Source organism: Somniosus microcephalus, chromosome 1 (assembly GCF_052327205.1).
Source record: "Somniosus microcephalus isolate GS21.2 chromosome 1, FLI_Smic_1.0, whole genome shotgun sequence".
In the NCBI taxonomy this organism is placed as follows: Eukaryota; Metazoa; Chordata; class Chondrichthyes; order Squaliformes; family Somniosidae; genus Somniosus; species Somniosus microcephalus.
The window spans coordinates 152,142,556-152,158,307 of NC_140987.1; the positions used below are offsets into that span (position 1 = coordinate 152,142,556).

The following is a 15,752-nucleotide window of genomic DNA, read 5'->3' on the forward strand; positions in this document are numbered from 1 at the left end:
GAGTGCCCTTTATACTCTCTCACCTTGGTCCTCGGAATCCCAGCACGATCAGCCCCAACACCAGCAGCACCAACCTTCTCCGCAATCAACTGATACTGCACAGGACACAGGGCATCAGCACCCGACCACATTGCTGCCCGGGAAGCCAGGGATGGCCTCACCATGGCCAGATTTACTTCACTTGATGCTGTACACCCTGGCTGCCACATGAGGCGCCAGGTTGACACCACCCCACACCAACACCATAAAGCATCCCTACAATGCCCAAGCCATTCCTTTCACACTCGCTACCATTGCGGGGTGTACCATTATGTCTCACCATTCACTGTAACTCACTAAGCCACTTCCAAAGGTACACACAAATCTGTCCAAGAATGCAAAGCGCTGAAAATAAAGGTTTCAATGTTTGACAGCACATTAACAGAAACTTCACATGAACATTGGATAAAACACCCAAGTAGCTACCCTTGTGTGTTGTTAGTTGGTTTGACTGCACTAGGATGAGGGTGAGTGTGAGGGGTGGCTAGTGAGATGGGGAAGTGATAATGTAGATAGAGAGGGATGGTTGGAGGTGCAAGGTAAGTTGCTGTAAGGATGTGCAGGAGTAGGGTAGGGAAGGTAGAGTGATGGGGATGTGATGAGAGGCACAGCAAAATGAGGCTGAGTGTGGTTTTGTACAAACATTTTGTGATCTACTGAGATCATTGAAACATTTGCGGCACTATACCCAGGTCCTCCTGACCACTTCCCTGCTTGTGCCCTCCTCTGTAATGTGCAATCAGGCTGTTGATCTCCTGGGCGGGGGGGTGGGGGGGGGGGGTCTCTTCCGCCCATGGGAAGGGGACCTTCCTGCATGCTGTGACTCCCTCCATATGCATATGGAGGGAATCATGGGAGAGCCTGGGTGGAGCCCTGCACTTCTGTGCAGTGATTGTCAGTGCTTGCAGCACCTCAATGCTATAGAACACTGCCAGCACAAATGTCAAAATAAAGTTGGCCATGGGTCCCTTTAAGGAAACCGGCTGATGATGCATCATCAAATTACATCACCAGACCCGCTTCCTCTAATTGGCCGGCAAACACACTGGGCGGGCTTTACAAGCCCAATCAAGGTAAATTCATTTCAGAGGCTGGAATGGAGACATCAGCGGGGTCAGGACCCGCCACCAACGTCGTCCGCTACGGACCCAAAAGGTTAGCAAAATTGCGGCCAAAGTGTTTGGGTTAGAACAAAATTCACCTGAACTCAATTTTTCTTTTCAGATACTAACTCTGCAAAGAACAAGATGTGTCAAAGAATGGATTGAATCAGTAACATTTACAAGTCACAAAGCAAGTCAAGCTTCAGTCTCCTTACTTGGCACCATTTCAATCTGAACAACTTAAAAAAGGTATTATTTGCAGAAGATGTTGAAATCTATGAGAACAAATGTTTCCATCTTAAAACCCATAACAGTGTGTTTGGGGCCTCTGGAAGTGGAGTCTATTTTGATACTTTAACTCATTCACTACACATTGCTATTTTGATGGCACTTGCTACCGTTTACATCCATTCTGCATTGATGCATTCTCCTGGGACCAAGGACTGCAATGGGAATAGTGCCAAATCGTATCGTATTAGTGAATGAGTTAGGAACAGTTTGGTGTGGTTAGACTATATGAAATCTGTTGTGATAGACATTTTATATTTAGTAAGCATATGACTATTTTAAATCATTCACAACCAAAAAAGGCTATTTTCTGCCATGGAGGTCACAGCAACCAGATGACCATTATGATAAACTATCATAGGACCAGGCCTGTATCATAAAAAAGTGGGTGAGTTAAAAGACATGTTGTTATGAATAATAGTGTTTACATTTCATCCAAACAACGAATCCTTTGTTTGTTACAGGATGATTGCCTGTTGCCATGCACATTTGACTACGCAAGTTATAATTACAACTGAAACATGAGAATTATTTCTGTTTGTCATTATGCATTTATGCGCCAAAGAGGTGTAGAAATATTAATTTGCTATTGCAATACATTCAAGATCATCAGCAGGATTCCCGTTAATATATATGTTTTATGTACTATTTGATCCCAAATAATACATTATTGAATGTCACTACATTCAATCTGTTAAGGATATGTGTGCCTTTTTGTAAATTTGAGCCTGACCTCTTCATCGCATGTTCCCCAATGACTGGTTAAAATTTATTCCTGTGGAATAAATGTTAAAGGCGTTTCATCTTTTTTTTTGTTTTACAGTAATAGCTGAGCAGAATTACAAATCCAGATTCTAAAATCTAACCATTATCATGTCAAACTATGTAAATAAGAATTTAAGAGTTTAGGACTGAAATAGCTTATGGTTCAAGGCTTCCATTTCTAAAATTGATGCTCGAAGGATAGTTTGGTTCGACAGCTACAGTAGCTCTAAAGATATTTTACTGTAGAAGAATCATTCCAAAAAATAACATTTAATTTAAAATACAGTGTGTAAAAAGTATTAATAGTAATGAAAATGAAATGTAACGGTCAAGTTGATGTAAATTTTCATTTTTACATTTAGTGCAATTTTTGCTCACTGTAAAAAATTAAAAGATTTATCTACAAATAAATTGAACTTTTATTTAACATTATTGATTATATTTACAAATGAAAGTTAGAATTGAAGATAAAAGATGAAGATTTAATTTAAAAAAAACAAAATTAAATTCAGAAAAAAGTAAAAATTACATTTAAAAATCAATTCAACCACTAAAGACTAGGCCTTAAATTTGGGACAAAGGACAGATTAAAACAAAATGGCTTCATGTCTCTGGAATTAGCTTCTAAACACCCCTTTGGGATCCCTGATCAGCTCCATGTATATTTCAGGTTAAAATTAGTAGTAATTATATAAATAAAAATGTGAAGAAAGAACACCAAAAACAGAGTAATAAAAAGTCTGAGGATTTGATGACACAACAATGTAAAACACCAGCAACTCAAAAGACAGTTCAAATATAGATAAAGATTATCCTTCATTCATGTCTATTAAGTGCAGAGACAGTCATTAGAACATATATAACAATGCATGGGTTACTTATACACATTAATGATTCAGACACATAGGCAGCCGGTCCCATGTAGCGTGGTGGACATTTTGAAGTATCAGCAAACTGTCACCATATATATATTCAATATGTGTTCTGCAGAAGTGAATTGCTTAAATTCTCTGGATTAAGTATAAATAATCCTCAGTACACTCTAATTTTAGTCTAGCACATCTAATTCTAAGTGGCCTGCACTGAAGGCATAGAAAAATGGAGCACACAGCAAATATATGAAGTTGCTTAGTACTGTCAATAAAAGTGACACATAAAAATGATCCATTTTCTAGTTTTAAAAAATTGCATTTGGATACTCCACCCAAATTACTAAGTGATCCCTCCCTTTAAAGTATTGTGTAAATGATGTACAGTTGTCAGCTAAACTGTAGCTTGTATGACTGAAACACGATTTGACAACGGTGACCTAATTTAATACATTTTCTACAATTAACATAATTGGTGGTAGTGATGTTTGCTTCAGTTACTGTATTTATTGCACATCCTCAGCATGATATGAACTGACACAATATGCACTGCAAGGCCGAGCTATAAAGTGGAGTGTACTACCAGTATTAAAGTTCAAAACAAAAAGGAACAAGTCAGTTAAAGATTCATTAGTATCATAGATCACACAGCACGGAAGGAGGCCAATCGGCCCATCGTGCCTGTGCCAGCTCTTTGAAAGAGCTTTCCAATTAGTCCCACTCCCCTGCTATTTCCCCATAGTCATGCAAATCTTTCCTTTTCAAGTATTTATCCAATTCCCTTTTGAAAGTTACTATTGAATCTGCTTCCACCACCCTTTCAGGCAGTGCATTCCAGATCATAACAACTCGCTGCGTAAAAAAAATTCTCATCTCCCCTCTGGTTCTTTTGCCATTATCTTAAATCTGTGTCATCTGGTTACCGACCTTCCTGCCAGTGGAAACAGTTTCTCTTTATTTACTCTATCAAAGCCCCTGATAATTTGGAACACCTGTTAAATCTCCCCTTAACCTTCTCTCGTCTAAGAAAAACAATCTCAGCTTCTCTAGTCTTTCCACATAACTGAAGTCCCTCATCATTCTAGTCAATCTCCTCTGCACCCTCTCCAAGGGTTTGACAGCCTTCCTAAAGTGTGATGCCCAGAATTGGACATAATGGGGGAAATTTTAACCCCCAAAAAGATGGGTAGGGTGGGAGGTTAAAGAGTTAAAAATTTGAATTCAACCCCAACCTGCCTCCTTCCTGTTTTAACAGAGGCAGGACGAGGGGACGGGCAGCCAACTCGCTCCCAGGAGGTGGGTTGGCACTTTAAATATTATTTAAAGCTGCATGCTTCATGGTGATCCACTATTTTTAAATTTAACTGTGGGTCGGCAGGCGGGCGGCTTTCCCAGGCCTCGGGGAACCTGCCAGCTAAGGGAAGGTGAGGGCCGCTAGATCCAGGAAGTAAGTGCCTTTCCACTTATCTGCTGGATCCAACATTCCTGCCTCGACAACCCCATCCCCGCAATCAGACCCCCCCACCCTTTGAACTCCTCCCGACCACCCCCCCCCCCCTCAGCCCCTGATCTCTGATTCCCCCTCCGATCTGCAGTTCCGACCCTCCCTCCAACCCCCAATCCTGTCAAAGATCTGCAGCCCCTGACCCCTCCAAAGATCCTCGGTCTTCCGACTCCACCCCCACCATCCCTGCCTGCTTTCTGCAGCCTGGTGCCACAGGCCTACCCGCCTGAAAGTCAGCCAGTCTCTCCATCTGGCTGGCTGCGGGCAGGTAACAGAGAATCAACATGTTAATCAGACCCTGCCGTTAAGTTCGGCAGGGCCTGAGGGAATCCCGACCGCATTGCACCCCCCCCCTGCCAGCCCACTCCAAATTTAAACTCTGGCCAATACTTCAGCTGAGGCCTAACCAGTGATTTATAAAGGTTTAGCATAACTTCCTCGCTTTTGTACTTTATGCTTCTATTTATAAAGCCAAGGATCCCATATTCAGAAAAAAACATTAGGCGGAATTCTAACTGACCCCACCCGGCAGTAATAGACATACCGCTCTGTTCCCACTTGACTCCCACCCACCACAGCTTTTTTTAGGTGGCCTAAATCTGATCTAAAGGCGATCTGATTCCCCTGCCCTTTGCGACTTACCTTGGTGCTGGTCGGCATCCTCTGGGTCCCTCGATTTTGACCTGCCTGAAGCCAGCCAGCTGCTTCTCTCCACCCATTTCGGGCGGGCAGTTGGCTGGCAGGATGCAAATGAGGTCCAGCCGTTAAAATCAGCTGAGGTGTCCCCTGGAGACTCTCAGGCAGCAAGTTAAAACCCACCTTATTGTCTGTCTATGTGCTGTTTCAAGAGGTTCAATATTTTGAAAGACTTAACTTTTAAATCACATTGAAGATAAGCAATCTTTCAAATTAGTCACAGAAATTTCAGTACATATAATAGCCAGTAAAGAATCTACACCTAAACAATTTAGTTAGATGAAAAGGCACAATAAATATTGGCAGTACACTAAGCATTATTCTCTTTACACAACCGACTTAAATAGTCTATTCCAATCACAATCATCATTACCATTTCAGTAACAACAATGCATGGTTTGGCAAGTAGTTGTATCACAATTACCTGTTAAATGCTGAAAACTACAGTGAAGAGCAGAGAAATGACCACTTTCACACTGTCCATTAATAATGCAGTCTAGGTGTATTTTTTCCAGGTACAATGGTGTCAAAACTTTTGGACAGAAAGCCGGCATTTAAAAAAAAATCACAATTTAGAAAAATATAATTTTCCTCCATGAGTGTGCTGATGTTACTATAGTTAGGCTTATTCTGGAGAGGCTTGCTCATAGCTGAAGTGCAACATCATTATGGAAGACAATATTGCTTCTATGGAGGTAAACAAGCACATATATAACAATAAAAGTTATATTTATTGGCCTCTTGGGAAAATGTTTCATCATAAGAAGCCCTAGCATGAATGCAATAATTTTAGGCTAGTCAAAAATGAATGAAATAGGCTGTGGGCTACAATTGAATAAAAGAACTTCCATTGTAATGGGTTTTATTCGCAAAGATTTTCTATTTTCAAAGATATGCATCTTAGTACAAAGGGTGCTATTTCAATTTGGAACATGGAAAATAAAAGTTTCATACAAAATGAGAAGAAAATGCTGTTGCTGGAAATATGCTCAGTAAAAAATGAAATGCCACTAAGTTTACAAGCCTGTTTTGGTGCTTTTCACTATATGTATCTGCTTCATACTGAATTTCATAACTTTTAGCCGCAGGTAGTTTTTATTTTTAGAAATCATTGTATCTGTACTTGAAGCTTATATTTACTGTATAGAAATAATGTGTAGATGGTAGCTATGTAATGGTTATTGCAGTTTTATAATCCAGAGTTATTTGCCTGTATCAGATTGTGAACTTTAACTTGAATAAAAACGTTTTCAACTAGTGATATTGCTTTGTGACTTTACTTAGAGGCATCTCATTCACCTTCAAATGTATCTCATAAAATTAGAGAAGTTATCAAAATGTCTTGTTTCACGTCCACCCCAGGTTCAGCAGTGATGGCAACAGCTGTCACTTAATGATGATGATGGTTTATCCATCGTTGTCGACGATGACAGCCTATGATTCATCTCCAATTTAATACAGTTTGTGGGATCTCATATAAATGTAAAGTCCGGTCTTGGTGAGGAATGTTTTCCCACACAGAGGACATTGGATGGCAGATTGACCCAAGGGCTGATCTTTCCCCGATTTCCTTTGGGCTCTCTTTTCTTCGGCTAGCTGGGTACGATTTGCTTCAAGCTTTGTTGTGCCATCATGAGTCATCTTTTGCCACATTTTCCTGTCACAGGCATCATGCTCCCATGTGGCAGATGAGATTCTGCATTTTTTTTAAGATTGGTCTTTAGGTAATCCTTATATCTTTTTAACTGACCACCACAAGAGCTTTTACCAAGCTTCATCTCACCGTAGAATACCTTCTTGGGTAGTCAAGTATCAGGCAGAGTAGGTTAGCAACCAACCTTAGCTGCACCTTTACTATCAATGCCTCTATGGCTGACATATTTGCTCTTTTGAGGACCTCAATGTCTGGAATCTTGTCCACCACATCGAATTTTGTTGATGGGGAGACACCTATCTCTCCTTCTGGTGTACAAAGTCTACTTTGGCAGACCACGTGGACCCAGCAGATATGCTAAATTTCTCCCAACTGGGAAAGCGCAGTAGCAAAGCTATGTTAATAGCTGAGGTAATCGGTGCGAGTGCACCAGGTACCGTAGGCCATCCAATGCAGCTGACTTCATCTGCAGCCATTTCGATTCTGTCTTGGCACTGAGTCTAGATGAAGGAAGCAGAGCGTGTGAGGCAGACTCTGCGCAATACTTTGTCATTACAATCCAATTCATGCGCTGGTGCCACTTCCATCTCCACAACACTTCCCAAAGTCCTTTGACGATGAGCTAGTGGTGAAGCAGCAGGTGTGGATTCACTGGAAGTTGTAGTTGCGAATTTACACACAGGCAGCTCAAGGTATATAGAGTCGTTCCCCACTGGACCGAAGCAGCAGTGGAGTTGAGCAGTCCTGATCACACTGCTCACCTCCATAGAATGAGGAAAGGGCTAGAAAAGGTGCCATGAACAATTGCTTGCTTCACTAACCCCTGGCCAGTTTATCACAGCTGATGGGAATCCCACATAAGCAGTCAAAACAATAAAAGAACCAAACACAATGAAGCAGCTTGTAATGCGAGACCACTCCAGGACACCGAGTTAACAATTAGACCTGAAAGGAGACGCGCACTGATCAGCAGGGAACTAAGACCGTATAATATCGACATTGTTGCTCTTATCAAAACCTGTTTAGCTGAATGTCAGCTGAAAGAGGCTGGTGCAGGATACACCTTCCTCTGGACAGGGGGCTTCAAAGAGGATTGTAGAGAAGTTGTGGTTGGCTTTGCTGTGAAATCCAACATGCTATCTTACCTTGAAAGTCTTCCTAAAGGAGTCAGTGACAACCTGATGACTGAGAGTTTTGTTGTCTCCTAAGATGCATGTCACCAGTATTAATATCTATGCGCCAAGAAGGGCAAACTCCGATAAAACCAAAAATGAATTCTATGAAGAAATACAGCATGTCATCTCAAAGATTCCTAGAAGGGATAAGTTCATTGTCTTGAGTGATTTCAATGCTCATGTTGGACTTGACCACCTGAAAGGGAATCAGTGGCAGATATGGCACAAGGAAGTGCAACAGTAATGGAACACTGCTCCTAAGGATGTGTATAGAATATCATATGACCATCACCAAATCACTCTTCAGGATTCCAAGCAAATACAAAACTACATGGATTGCACCCTCGTTCCAAACACTGGCACCTGATTGACATCCCTCTGGCAGAACATTATATAGTAAAATATGTTAAGATCATATGTCATGAGGGGAGCTAAGTGTTGGATGGATCACAAACTTACCAAGTCACTCAATAATTATAATTTTAAAACATAACATCTTTGCGGTATTATGGCACAATTTAGTTTAATGTAAAGATTAACATGTTTATTTTGGGGAACTGTTTCCAATTGATGTGGTTCTGCAAAATGTAAGTGGTCCTGAATCTGCCTTGCTTAAATTGAGGGGTAGCAACAGGGGAACAAACACAGCTGTTGAAAATCTGTGACTTAAATTTCTGGCCATGAATCTTCCCCAATGTTGGGGAAAGGTTGATGTTGGCCAGCAATGTAAAAATCGCATTGCTGGGCTGTGTGGGCAGGCTACATGTTCAGCCCATCGGCAGCCAGATGCATTTCATGCTATTGGCCATTTATGTTCTTCCATCAGTGGCAATGTGGTGTGGGGAAAATAAAATCACTTCTTGAGGAGATACTCCATGCACCAGAGACATTGGCAATATTGCATTAGGTTATTGGCCATCCTTAATTGCCCATGAGAATGTGGTGGTGAGCAATGTTCCCTCTAAAATTGTGTGTTGTGCATGGCCAGTTTTTTCAATGAACGGTACTTAAAAAAATTTTGCACAGCCACGCGTGGTACCTTCAAGACTGCTGTGCACAGGGAACATTGGTGGTGAGCTACATCCTGACTTGGAAATATATCGCCGTTCCTTCATTGTCGCTGGGTCAAAATCCTGGAACTCCCTACCTAACAGCACTGTGGGAGTACCTTCACCACACACACTTCAGCGATTCAAGAAGGCAGCTCACCACCACCTTTTCAAGGGCAATTAGGGATAGGCAAAAAATGCTGGCCTTGCCAGTGATGCCCACATCCTTTGAATTAATTAAAATAAAAAAGTGCAGATACTAGCATTTAGGACTGAACAGGTCTCGCCATCAGATGAATAAATAGAATTACAGTTTAGATTTTCAGAACAGGAAGTATTTAAAGCAAACCCGGTTATGTAACCAGTACAACCATGGCAACATCATCTCAGCCCCAAGACATCACTGCACCAGTTCCTCAGGGCAGTGTCCTAGGACCAACCATCTTCAGCTGCTTCATCAATGACATTCCCTCCATTATAAGGTCAGAAGTGGGGATATTTGCTGATGATTGCACAGTATTCAGTTCCATTCGCAACTCCTCAGATAATGAAGCGGGCGCAGTCTGCATGCATCAAGACCTGGACAATATTCAGTCTTGGGCTGATAAGTGGCAAGTAACATTCACGTCACACAAGTGCCAGACAATGACTAGCTCCTACAAGAGTCTAACTACCCCCCCTTGACATTCAATGTTATTACCATCGCCGAATCCCCCACTATCAACATCCTGGGGGGTCACCATTGACCAGAAACTTAACTGGATCAGCCACATAATATAAGAGCAGGTCAGAAGCTGGATATTCTGTGGCGAGTGACTCACCTCCCAACTCCTCAAAGTCTTTTCACCACCTACAAGGCACAAGTCAGGAGTGTGATGGAATACTCTCCACTTGCCTGGATGAGTGCAGCTCCAACAACACTCAAGAAGCTCGACACCAATTACAACAAAGCAGCCCTTGCTTGACTGGCACCTCATCCACCACCTTAAGCATTCACTCTCTCCACCACCGGCACACCGTGGCTGCAGTGTGTACCATCTACAAGATGCACCGCTGCAACTCGCTAAGGCTTCTTGGACAGCACCTCCCAAACTTTCTACCACCTAGAAGGACAAGGGCAGCAGGCACGTGGGAACACCATCACCTCCAAGTTCCTCTCCAAATTACACACCATCCTGACTTGGAAATATATCGCCGTTCCTTCATCGTCGCTGGGTCAAAATCATAGAACTCCCTCCCTAACACAGTGGGAGTACCTTCACCACAAGGACTGCAGTGGTTCAAGGCGGCGGCGCACCACCACCTTCTCATTGGAAGCATATTGCCTTGCCAGCGACACCCACATGAATGAAAAATTTAAAAAAAGCAGAACCTTATGGCACTGCTATGTTGTGTTTTTTTATTCAACATTCTGTGATGTCAGAAACACACTGGGTAAGTAACATTACATAATTTTGAGTCAAAACACCAAAAGCAAAACGCAGCAGTGCCATAAGATTCCGTTGCCATGGTTGTAACGATTATATAACAATCGAACTCCTACAGTTTTGAGAATCTAAATTATGCCATTGTGGTTTCATGGAGTGAATAGCAATCAAATGAATATAGAAGCAATTATGTTTCAGAGTCTAGATAATGTGCAAGAAACTCTAAATTGCTATTCCGCCCAACTTAGTTCATAGCTGGCCCAAGGAATCTGAAATTCTTTGGAGTTGGCAACTGTCCAAGGGTTAATCAGCATTTGAAAATTAGAAATTCCCTACAGAAATGTTCCAGGATAGTATCCATGATTTTTGTTTATGGTTTATAGTCAACTATTAACCTTTCTGAGCACTCCAGTAAAATGTTTGTACCAAATTTACCATTGGCAGAATTTATTCAGAGAGCCCTGAACAACACTGTCCAGTTTGCATTTGTCCAGTTCTCTTGCTAACATTCATCATTAGAATTTTAAACAAAAAAGTGTCTTTCAAAATTCAAGGGTAAAAGGTCTTCCTGTTGTGGGAACAATCCACTAAAGATAAAGTAGGAAATTATGACATGGATCTGTTTTTACAATTGTGACAAAACACTGAATATCACAAATTTGAATAATTAACAAAACGCTGAATGAGAGGATTTACCAAATTATCATCTATTTAGTTCTACAGCTAGACTTCAACTTTTTCTATATTTGCATAACTTGAATATCTCCAGCCTGAAAAATATAAGGTTACATGAACTCATCAAGAAGCATTTCCCAGATTACGTACTTAATATTTAACAGATCTTGTATTTTAAATGTTTTGTCTTCCATAAAGTGTACTTTAAAAAAATCTGAAAACTACCTTGTGATAAATAAATGGCACTAAAATGAACTCTACAATTCGTCTTGGTATAAAAACACAGGACAGATGTTTGATATCTATGTGATAACTGTCCTTATACCTTTTAATGTGGATTTTGAACGGTCTTTAATATAAAACAACATAATACAATGTTATTTCCCTGTTTAAAAAAAACCTAATCATCAAATCTGATCTTTTTCCCCTGGAATGCAAGGATTTGGGTCTGCTCTTTCCGCCTTCTGCTTGCTTCCCAAGAGGGATGAAGTGATTTTTGTGGCTTTGGAACTGCAACTCCAGGCCTCCCACATGATCTCTCACGAAAGGACAAGCTTTTGTTCTGGGGCTTTTTTTGTAGAACAGCTGTACAGGCAAAAAAAAACAACACAAGAGTTATGATTTACAAGCAATCAAAGCTCATTTACAGTAAGTACAATGCGATTAAACCACACGAGATTTCAGATCAATGTGATAAGTTCATTACGTTACTGTAGCAGAAGTATTATAACAGTTCAGTATGAAATAATTCTTGTGTTGTGTAATCAACATGCTGTTATATATTTTAAAAAGCAAGCATTCATTTTACCCTTAGGAAAAAGATGACCCTCTACACAGCACCTGAATTAAAATAAAACACCTACAGGACCAGAAATAATTAAGTAATTTTGTGCCACTTACTGAGTGCAAGAAATTCTAAACTTCATTGCAGTAGGGAATAATGGGGAAATTTCAGAGATAAGAAATGGAGTGGGATATTTTTTGTTTTAAAAATGATGTCTGAAGGCCTTCATAGCCATACAAAGGTCTAATCCATTCTTCATTAAAATATCTCCCCACCTCCAGGGTAGTGCAGTGAGTTAACACATTACCCTTTTACTTCCAAAATCTGTGTTAGAATCCAGACCAGAAACATAGGTTGAAAATTTATTTTGTCTGCTTGATTTAAGGGTTTTACATGGAATGAGCTGGGCAGTTTCACTCCAGATCCTAATGAGCATAACTCTGTAGTGCATCAGTAGGGCCACAAAGATTGAGATATGAAAAATTTACACTTATGCAGTAGGGATGCTTTCCTCATGAAAATACATTGTTGAGTCCCAGTGGAAGAATCCTTATTCTGCATCTGTCCTGTGGCACATCTGACAATGGAAACACTGGATGACCGAAGTGAGAAAGTGTTTCATTTCCCAGCACTGATGGGGACCATTTTTCAAAAACGTAATGATTAAAAAAATCTTAAAACAAAACATTTAATATTTTTTCTAGTGAGACCTGACATTTCAGTGTTTAGTCTCGGATACACAGCATACCACCTTGCTCTGATCATAGGAATCTCAAGGAACAAAACCCTTTAAGGATCAATAATTGTTTGTGGATAGCATGAACATTTTTGCTAATTTACTTTCAAGGGCAAGAAAATTTTCAGTTTTTATATTTTGGAAATCTGTGATTATGTACCTCTATCAGGAAACTGAATAAATTAGAGGACACTCACTGACATGATTTGTTAGAAGAGACATTAACTTTGGGCTAATTGACCTTGCTTATTCTTTTCTTTTATGAAGATGGCTGTGGATGCTTAGTTGATGAGTATATTCAAGACTGAGATCGAGAGATTTTTGGGCACTAAGCAAATCAAGGGATATGGGGATAGGGCGGGGAAGTGGAGTCGATGTAGAAGTTCAGCCATGATCTCAAGGGGCCGGATGGCCTACTCCTGCTCTTATTTCTTACGTTCCCTTCCTCTATTAAGTTATTTTCTTCCTTTTTTTGCTGCTTTTCCCAGATGACTCTGTAGTCTGCAGCTTCAAATAGGTCCTGAAGAAGTGCATGAGGGTAGCCTTGTTTCCTATTCCTCCCCCCCCCCCTTCTCGGTATTTTCCCACAAAGACACAGGGCAAACCCACATCCCAACACTTTATGGCGCCACCAATCAGTGCTCCCAAGCACTCCACCATGCTGTGTGCTCCTTACTTGCTTACACACTTCTAATGGTGCGATACACCTTGGTGCATCCACTACAAAGTGTACAACAGCAGCATGAAATTCAGTTTCAAAATTAGGGCATAAAATTACTAAATCCCATTTAAAAGATACTGATTGGAGTCAAAATGATCACAGAAAAGCCAATAAGAAACAGTATCTACACTGACCTGATTTCTTGTTCTTGATATTTCCTTGAAAATTGCTGAGAAAATACAGACAATGGTTTGAAACAGTTTATCTTGCTGTCGGGCAACAGTATTTATTTTTTACAATTTAATTCAAAAACAAATTTGAAACTGAAATTAACCTGGCTCTTACCTCTTTTGCTTCGATGCATTTGAACCAGACAAATTATTACAAAATAAAGATCCAAATGTTTTTGTGCTGTTCTTTTTTCCACCACAACCAATGGAATCACTCTTCCCTTCCTTCATGCTACTTGGAACAATTTTTTCATCTTCTTTCACAGTGTTGCTTTCAAAAGTTGGATCAATTTCTTGCTTCTTTTTATTCATTCTTTTCACCTTTCCGATAAAGAAATCATCATCCCCGCTGTCCTCACTAGATGTTTGATTGTAAAACCTCTCCTCCGTACTATCGTCAAAATATTCCTTTTCATCATCACTGGACACATCCGGGTCACTGGCATCTGCTTCAGTGGGTTTTGTATTCTGCGACTTAATGAAAACTTGAAATTTTTTCTGTGTATTTGACAGGGAGGACTTGTTCTCTTCAATACCTTGAGAAGCCAATGCCACTTCGGCAGCTTGGGTTATGGAGGTGCCATCACGATTGAGATTCTCTTCATTCAGAGCTTCAGTTTTAGATTTATCTACAGTTGCACTGGTTTGTTTGATGGTTGTTTTTTTGGTTCTCTCACCTGCAGTATCATCCTCTTTTATCTCATTTGTTTTATCAGGTAAATCTTCTTCCGGACTTGTCTGTTGTAATGATTCGGTTTCCAGATTAGGCTCACTGTGCAACCTCTGCCCTTTTGTTTTTTGTCTAGCTTCTTTGAATGCATTTACTGCAGCTGGAAGAAAACAAGCAAAAACCTTCACTTAAACACTTACATCACAAAACATGTTTTAAAATTATTTTATATCACCTTTAATTGCTCTACAGAATTCCCACACGTCAATTGTTATTCCCCAACTTAGCTGTTTAGAAGAGCTAGTTATAGCTAGGAACCCATTAGTAAGAGTGTACACTTAGAGAGAATATGTTGTTATTTGCTAGTGCTACATACAACTGGATAAACAGATCAGGGTGTATATTTTATTTAAAAAATTAGAATACTCAAAAAAGGTTATCAGTTGGTCTTCCACTCAAAATGTCAGTTATACTAACACTTTTGCCCTTTTGCCTTTTGAAAAATCAACATTTTAATTCCTGGACTTGGGAGGTTTTGAAAAATTAAGTATTGTAATCCTTGATCTCATCTAAATTTGTATTTTATAATTGCATTCATTTCTCGATGTGTGCATATTTTGTTTATATTCAGGCTCAGTTCAATGCAAGTGATATATGTAAAGACTATACATAACCTTTACTATACGAATCGACTCTTTCATATTTGGTTGTTTATTCCCTGTGCACCATATCTTTAAGTGTAATCCCAAATCTCATGGTTCTTTACGGCTGCTTGACGAGCAGTCTGAAACCTATAAAAAGGGAAGAACATCCAGGAAGACCCAAATCACCCTGCCCGCCAGTAAAGAGCATTTTGCATGCTTGCTTACATGCAAACACATAAAAAGCTGGTATGGGGAGTGTTCCACCAATGCAAATTCAAACCTGTAAGAGTTGGTTTCCTGGTGTGGGTCTCAGATCTCCCAAGTTTAGTGTACTCAGGAGTCAGATTGAGTTTATACTGCCACTTTTGCATTGATGTTTCCCCCAACTGCTTTGCACTGATCTGAAGTGGGAGTTATGAATGGGATGGATAAGTAGCATCTCACCTGCCTATGACCTTTGTCATTATAATCTTGGTCACTGTATTGGATAATGCAATATACATACACTGAAAATATACAAGTAAAGACGTGAGTATGACTAGGTTTAGTAGTTTGTGATAATATTTTCTTTTTTTAGTGTTAAGATTTATTTAGAGGGGGAGGGTCTTAATTTGTAAGAATTAGAAAATATCCATTAATTTACCATTGTTGATCAATACTAAAAATATTTATTTCGATGCATAAATAGGCACAGATTAAAGGATGAACAGCAGCATTGGAGACAGCTGGTAAATGTTAAAGAAGAAACACAAATTTTAACTGCAAAACCAAACAATAAAGCTT

General features: G+C 40.1%; 3 protein-coding genes across 6 annotated transcripts in view; 1 reads left to right on the forward strand and 2 right to left on the reverse strand.

The window, feature by feature from the left end:
- LOC147124416 (zinc finger protein 475-like) overlaps positions 1-5,992 on the reverse strand; it is a 122,686-nt gene extending 116,694 nt beyond the window's left edge. Inside the window, exon 1 of the mRNA XM_085986881.1 lies at positions 5,211-5,992. Coding sequence (XP_085843007.1) covers positions 5,211-5,228 — 18 coding nt within the window. The 5' untranslated portion in view covers positions 5,229-5,992. The remainder of the gene's footprint in view (positions 1-5,210) is intronic.
- Positions 1-6,523, forward strand: part of lox (lysyl oxidase) — a 51,071-nt gene extending 44,548 nt beyond the window's left edge. The window contains exon 7 of the mRNA XM_085986859.1: positions 1,264-6,523. Within this exon, the coding sequence (XP_085842985.1) occupies positions 1,264-1,270 (7 nt within the window). The 3' untranslated portion in view covers positions 1,271-6,523. The remainder of the gene's footprint in view (positions 1-1,263) is intronic.
- The window catches only part of srfbp1 (serum response factor binding protein 1), a 277,765-nt gene continuing 268,103 nt past the window's right edge, over positions 6,091-15,752 (reverse strand). For all 4 annotated transcript variants that reach the window (XM_085986827.1, XM_085986819.1, XM_085986845.1 and 1 more), the window contains 3 exons: positions 13,771-14,485; positions 13,620-13,654; positions 6,091-11,829 (listed from right to left, as the gene is read on the reverse strand). In XM_085986827.1, coding sequence (XP_085842953.1) covers positions 11,645-11,829; positions 13,620-13,654; positions 13,771-14,485 — 935 coding nt within the window. In that variant the 3' untranslated portion in view covers positions 6,091-11,644. The remainder of the gene's footprint in view (positions 11,830-13,619; positions 13,655-13,770; positions 14,486-15,752) is intronic.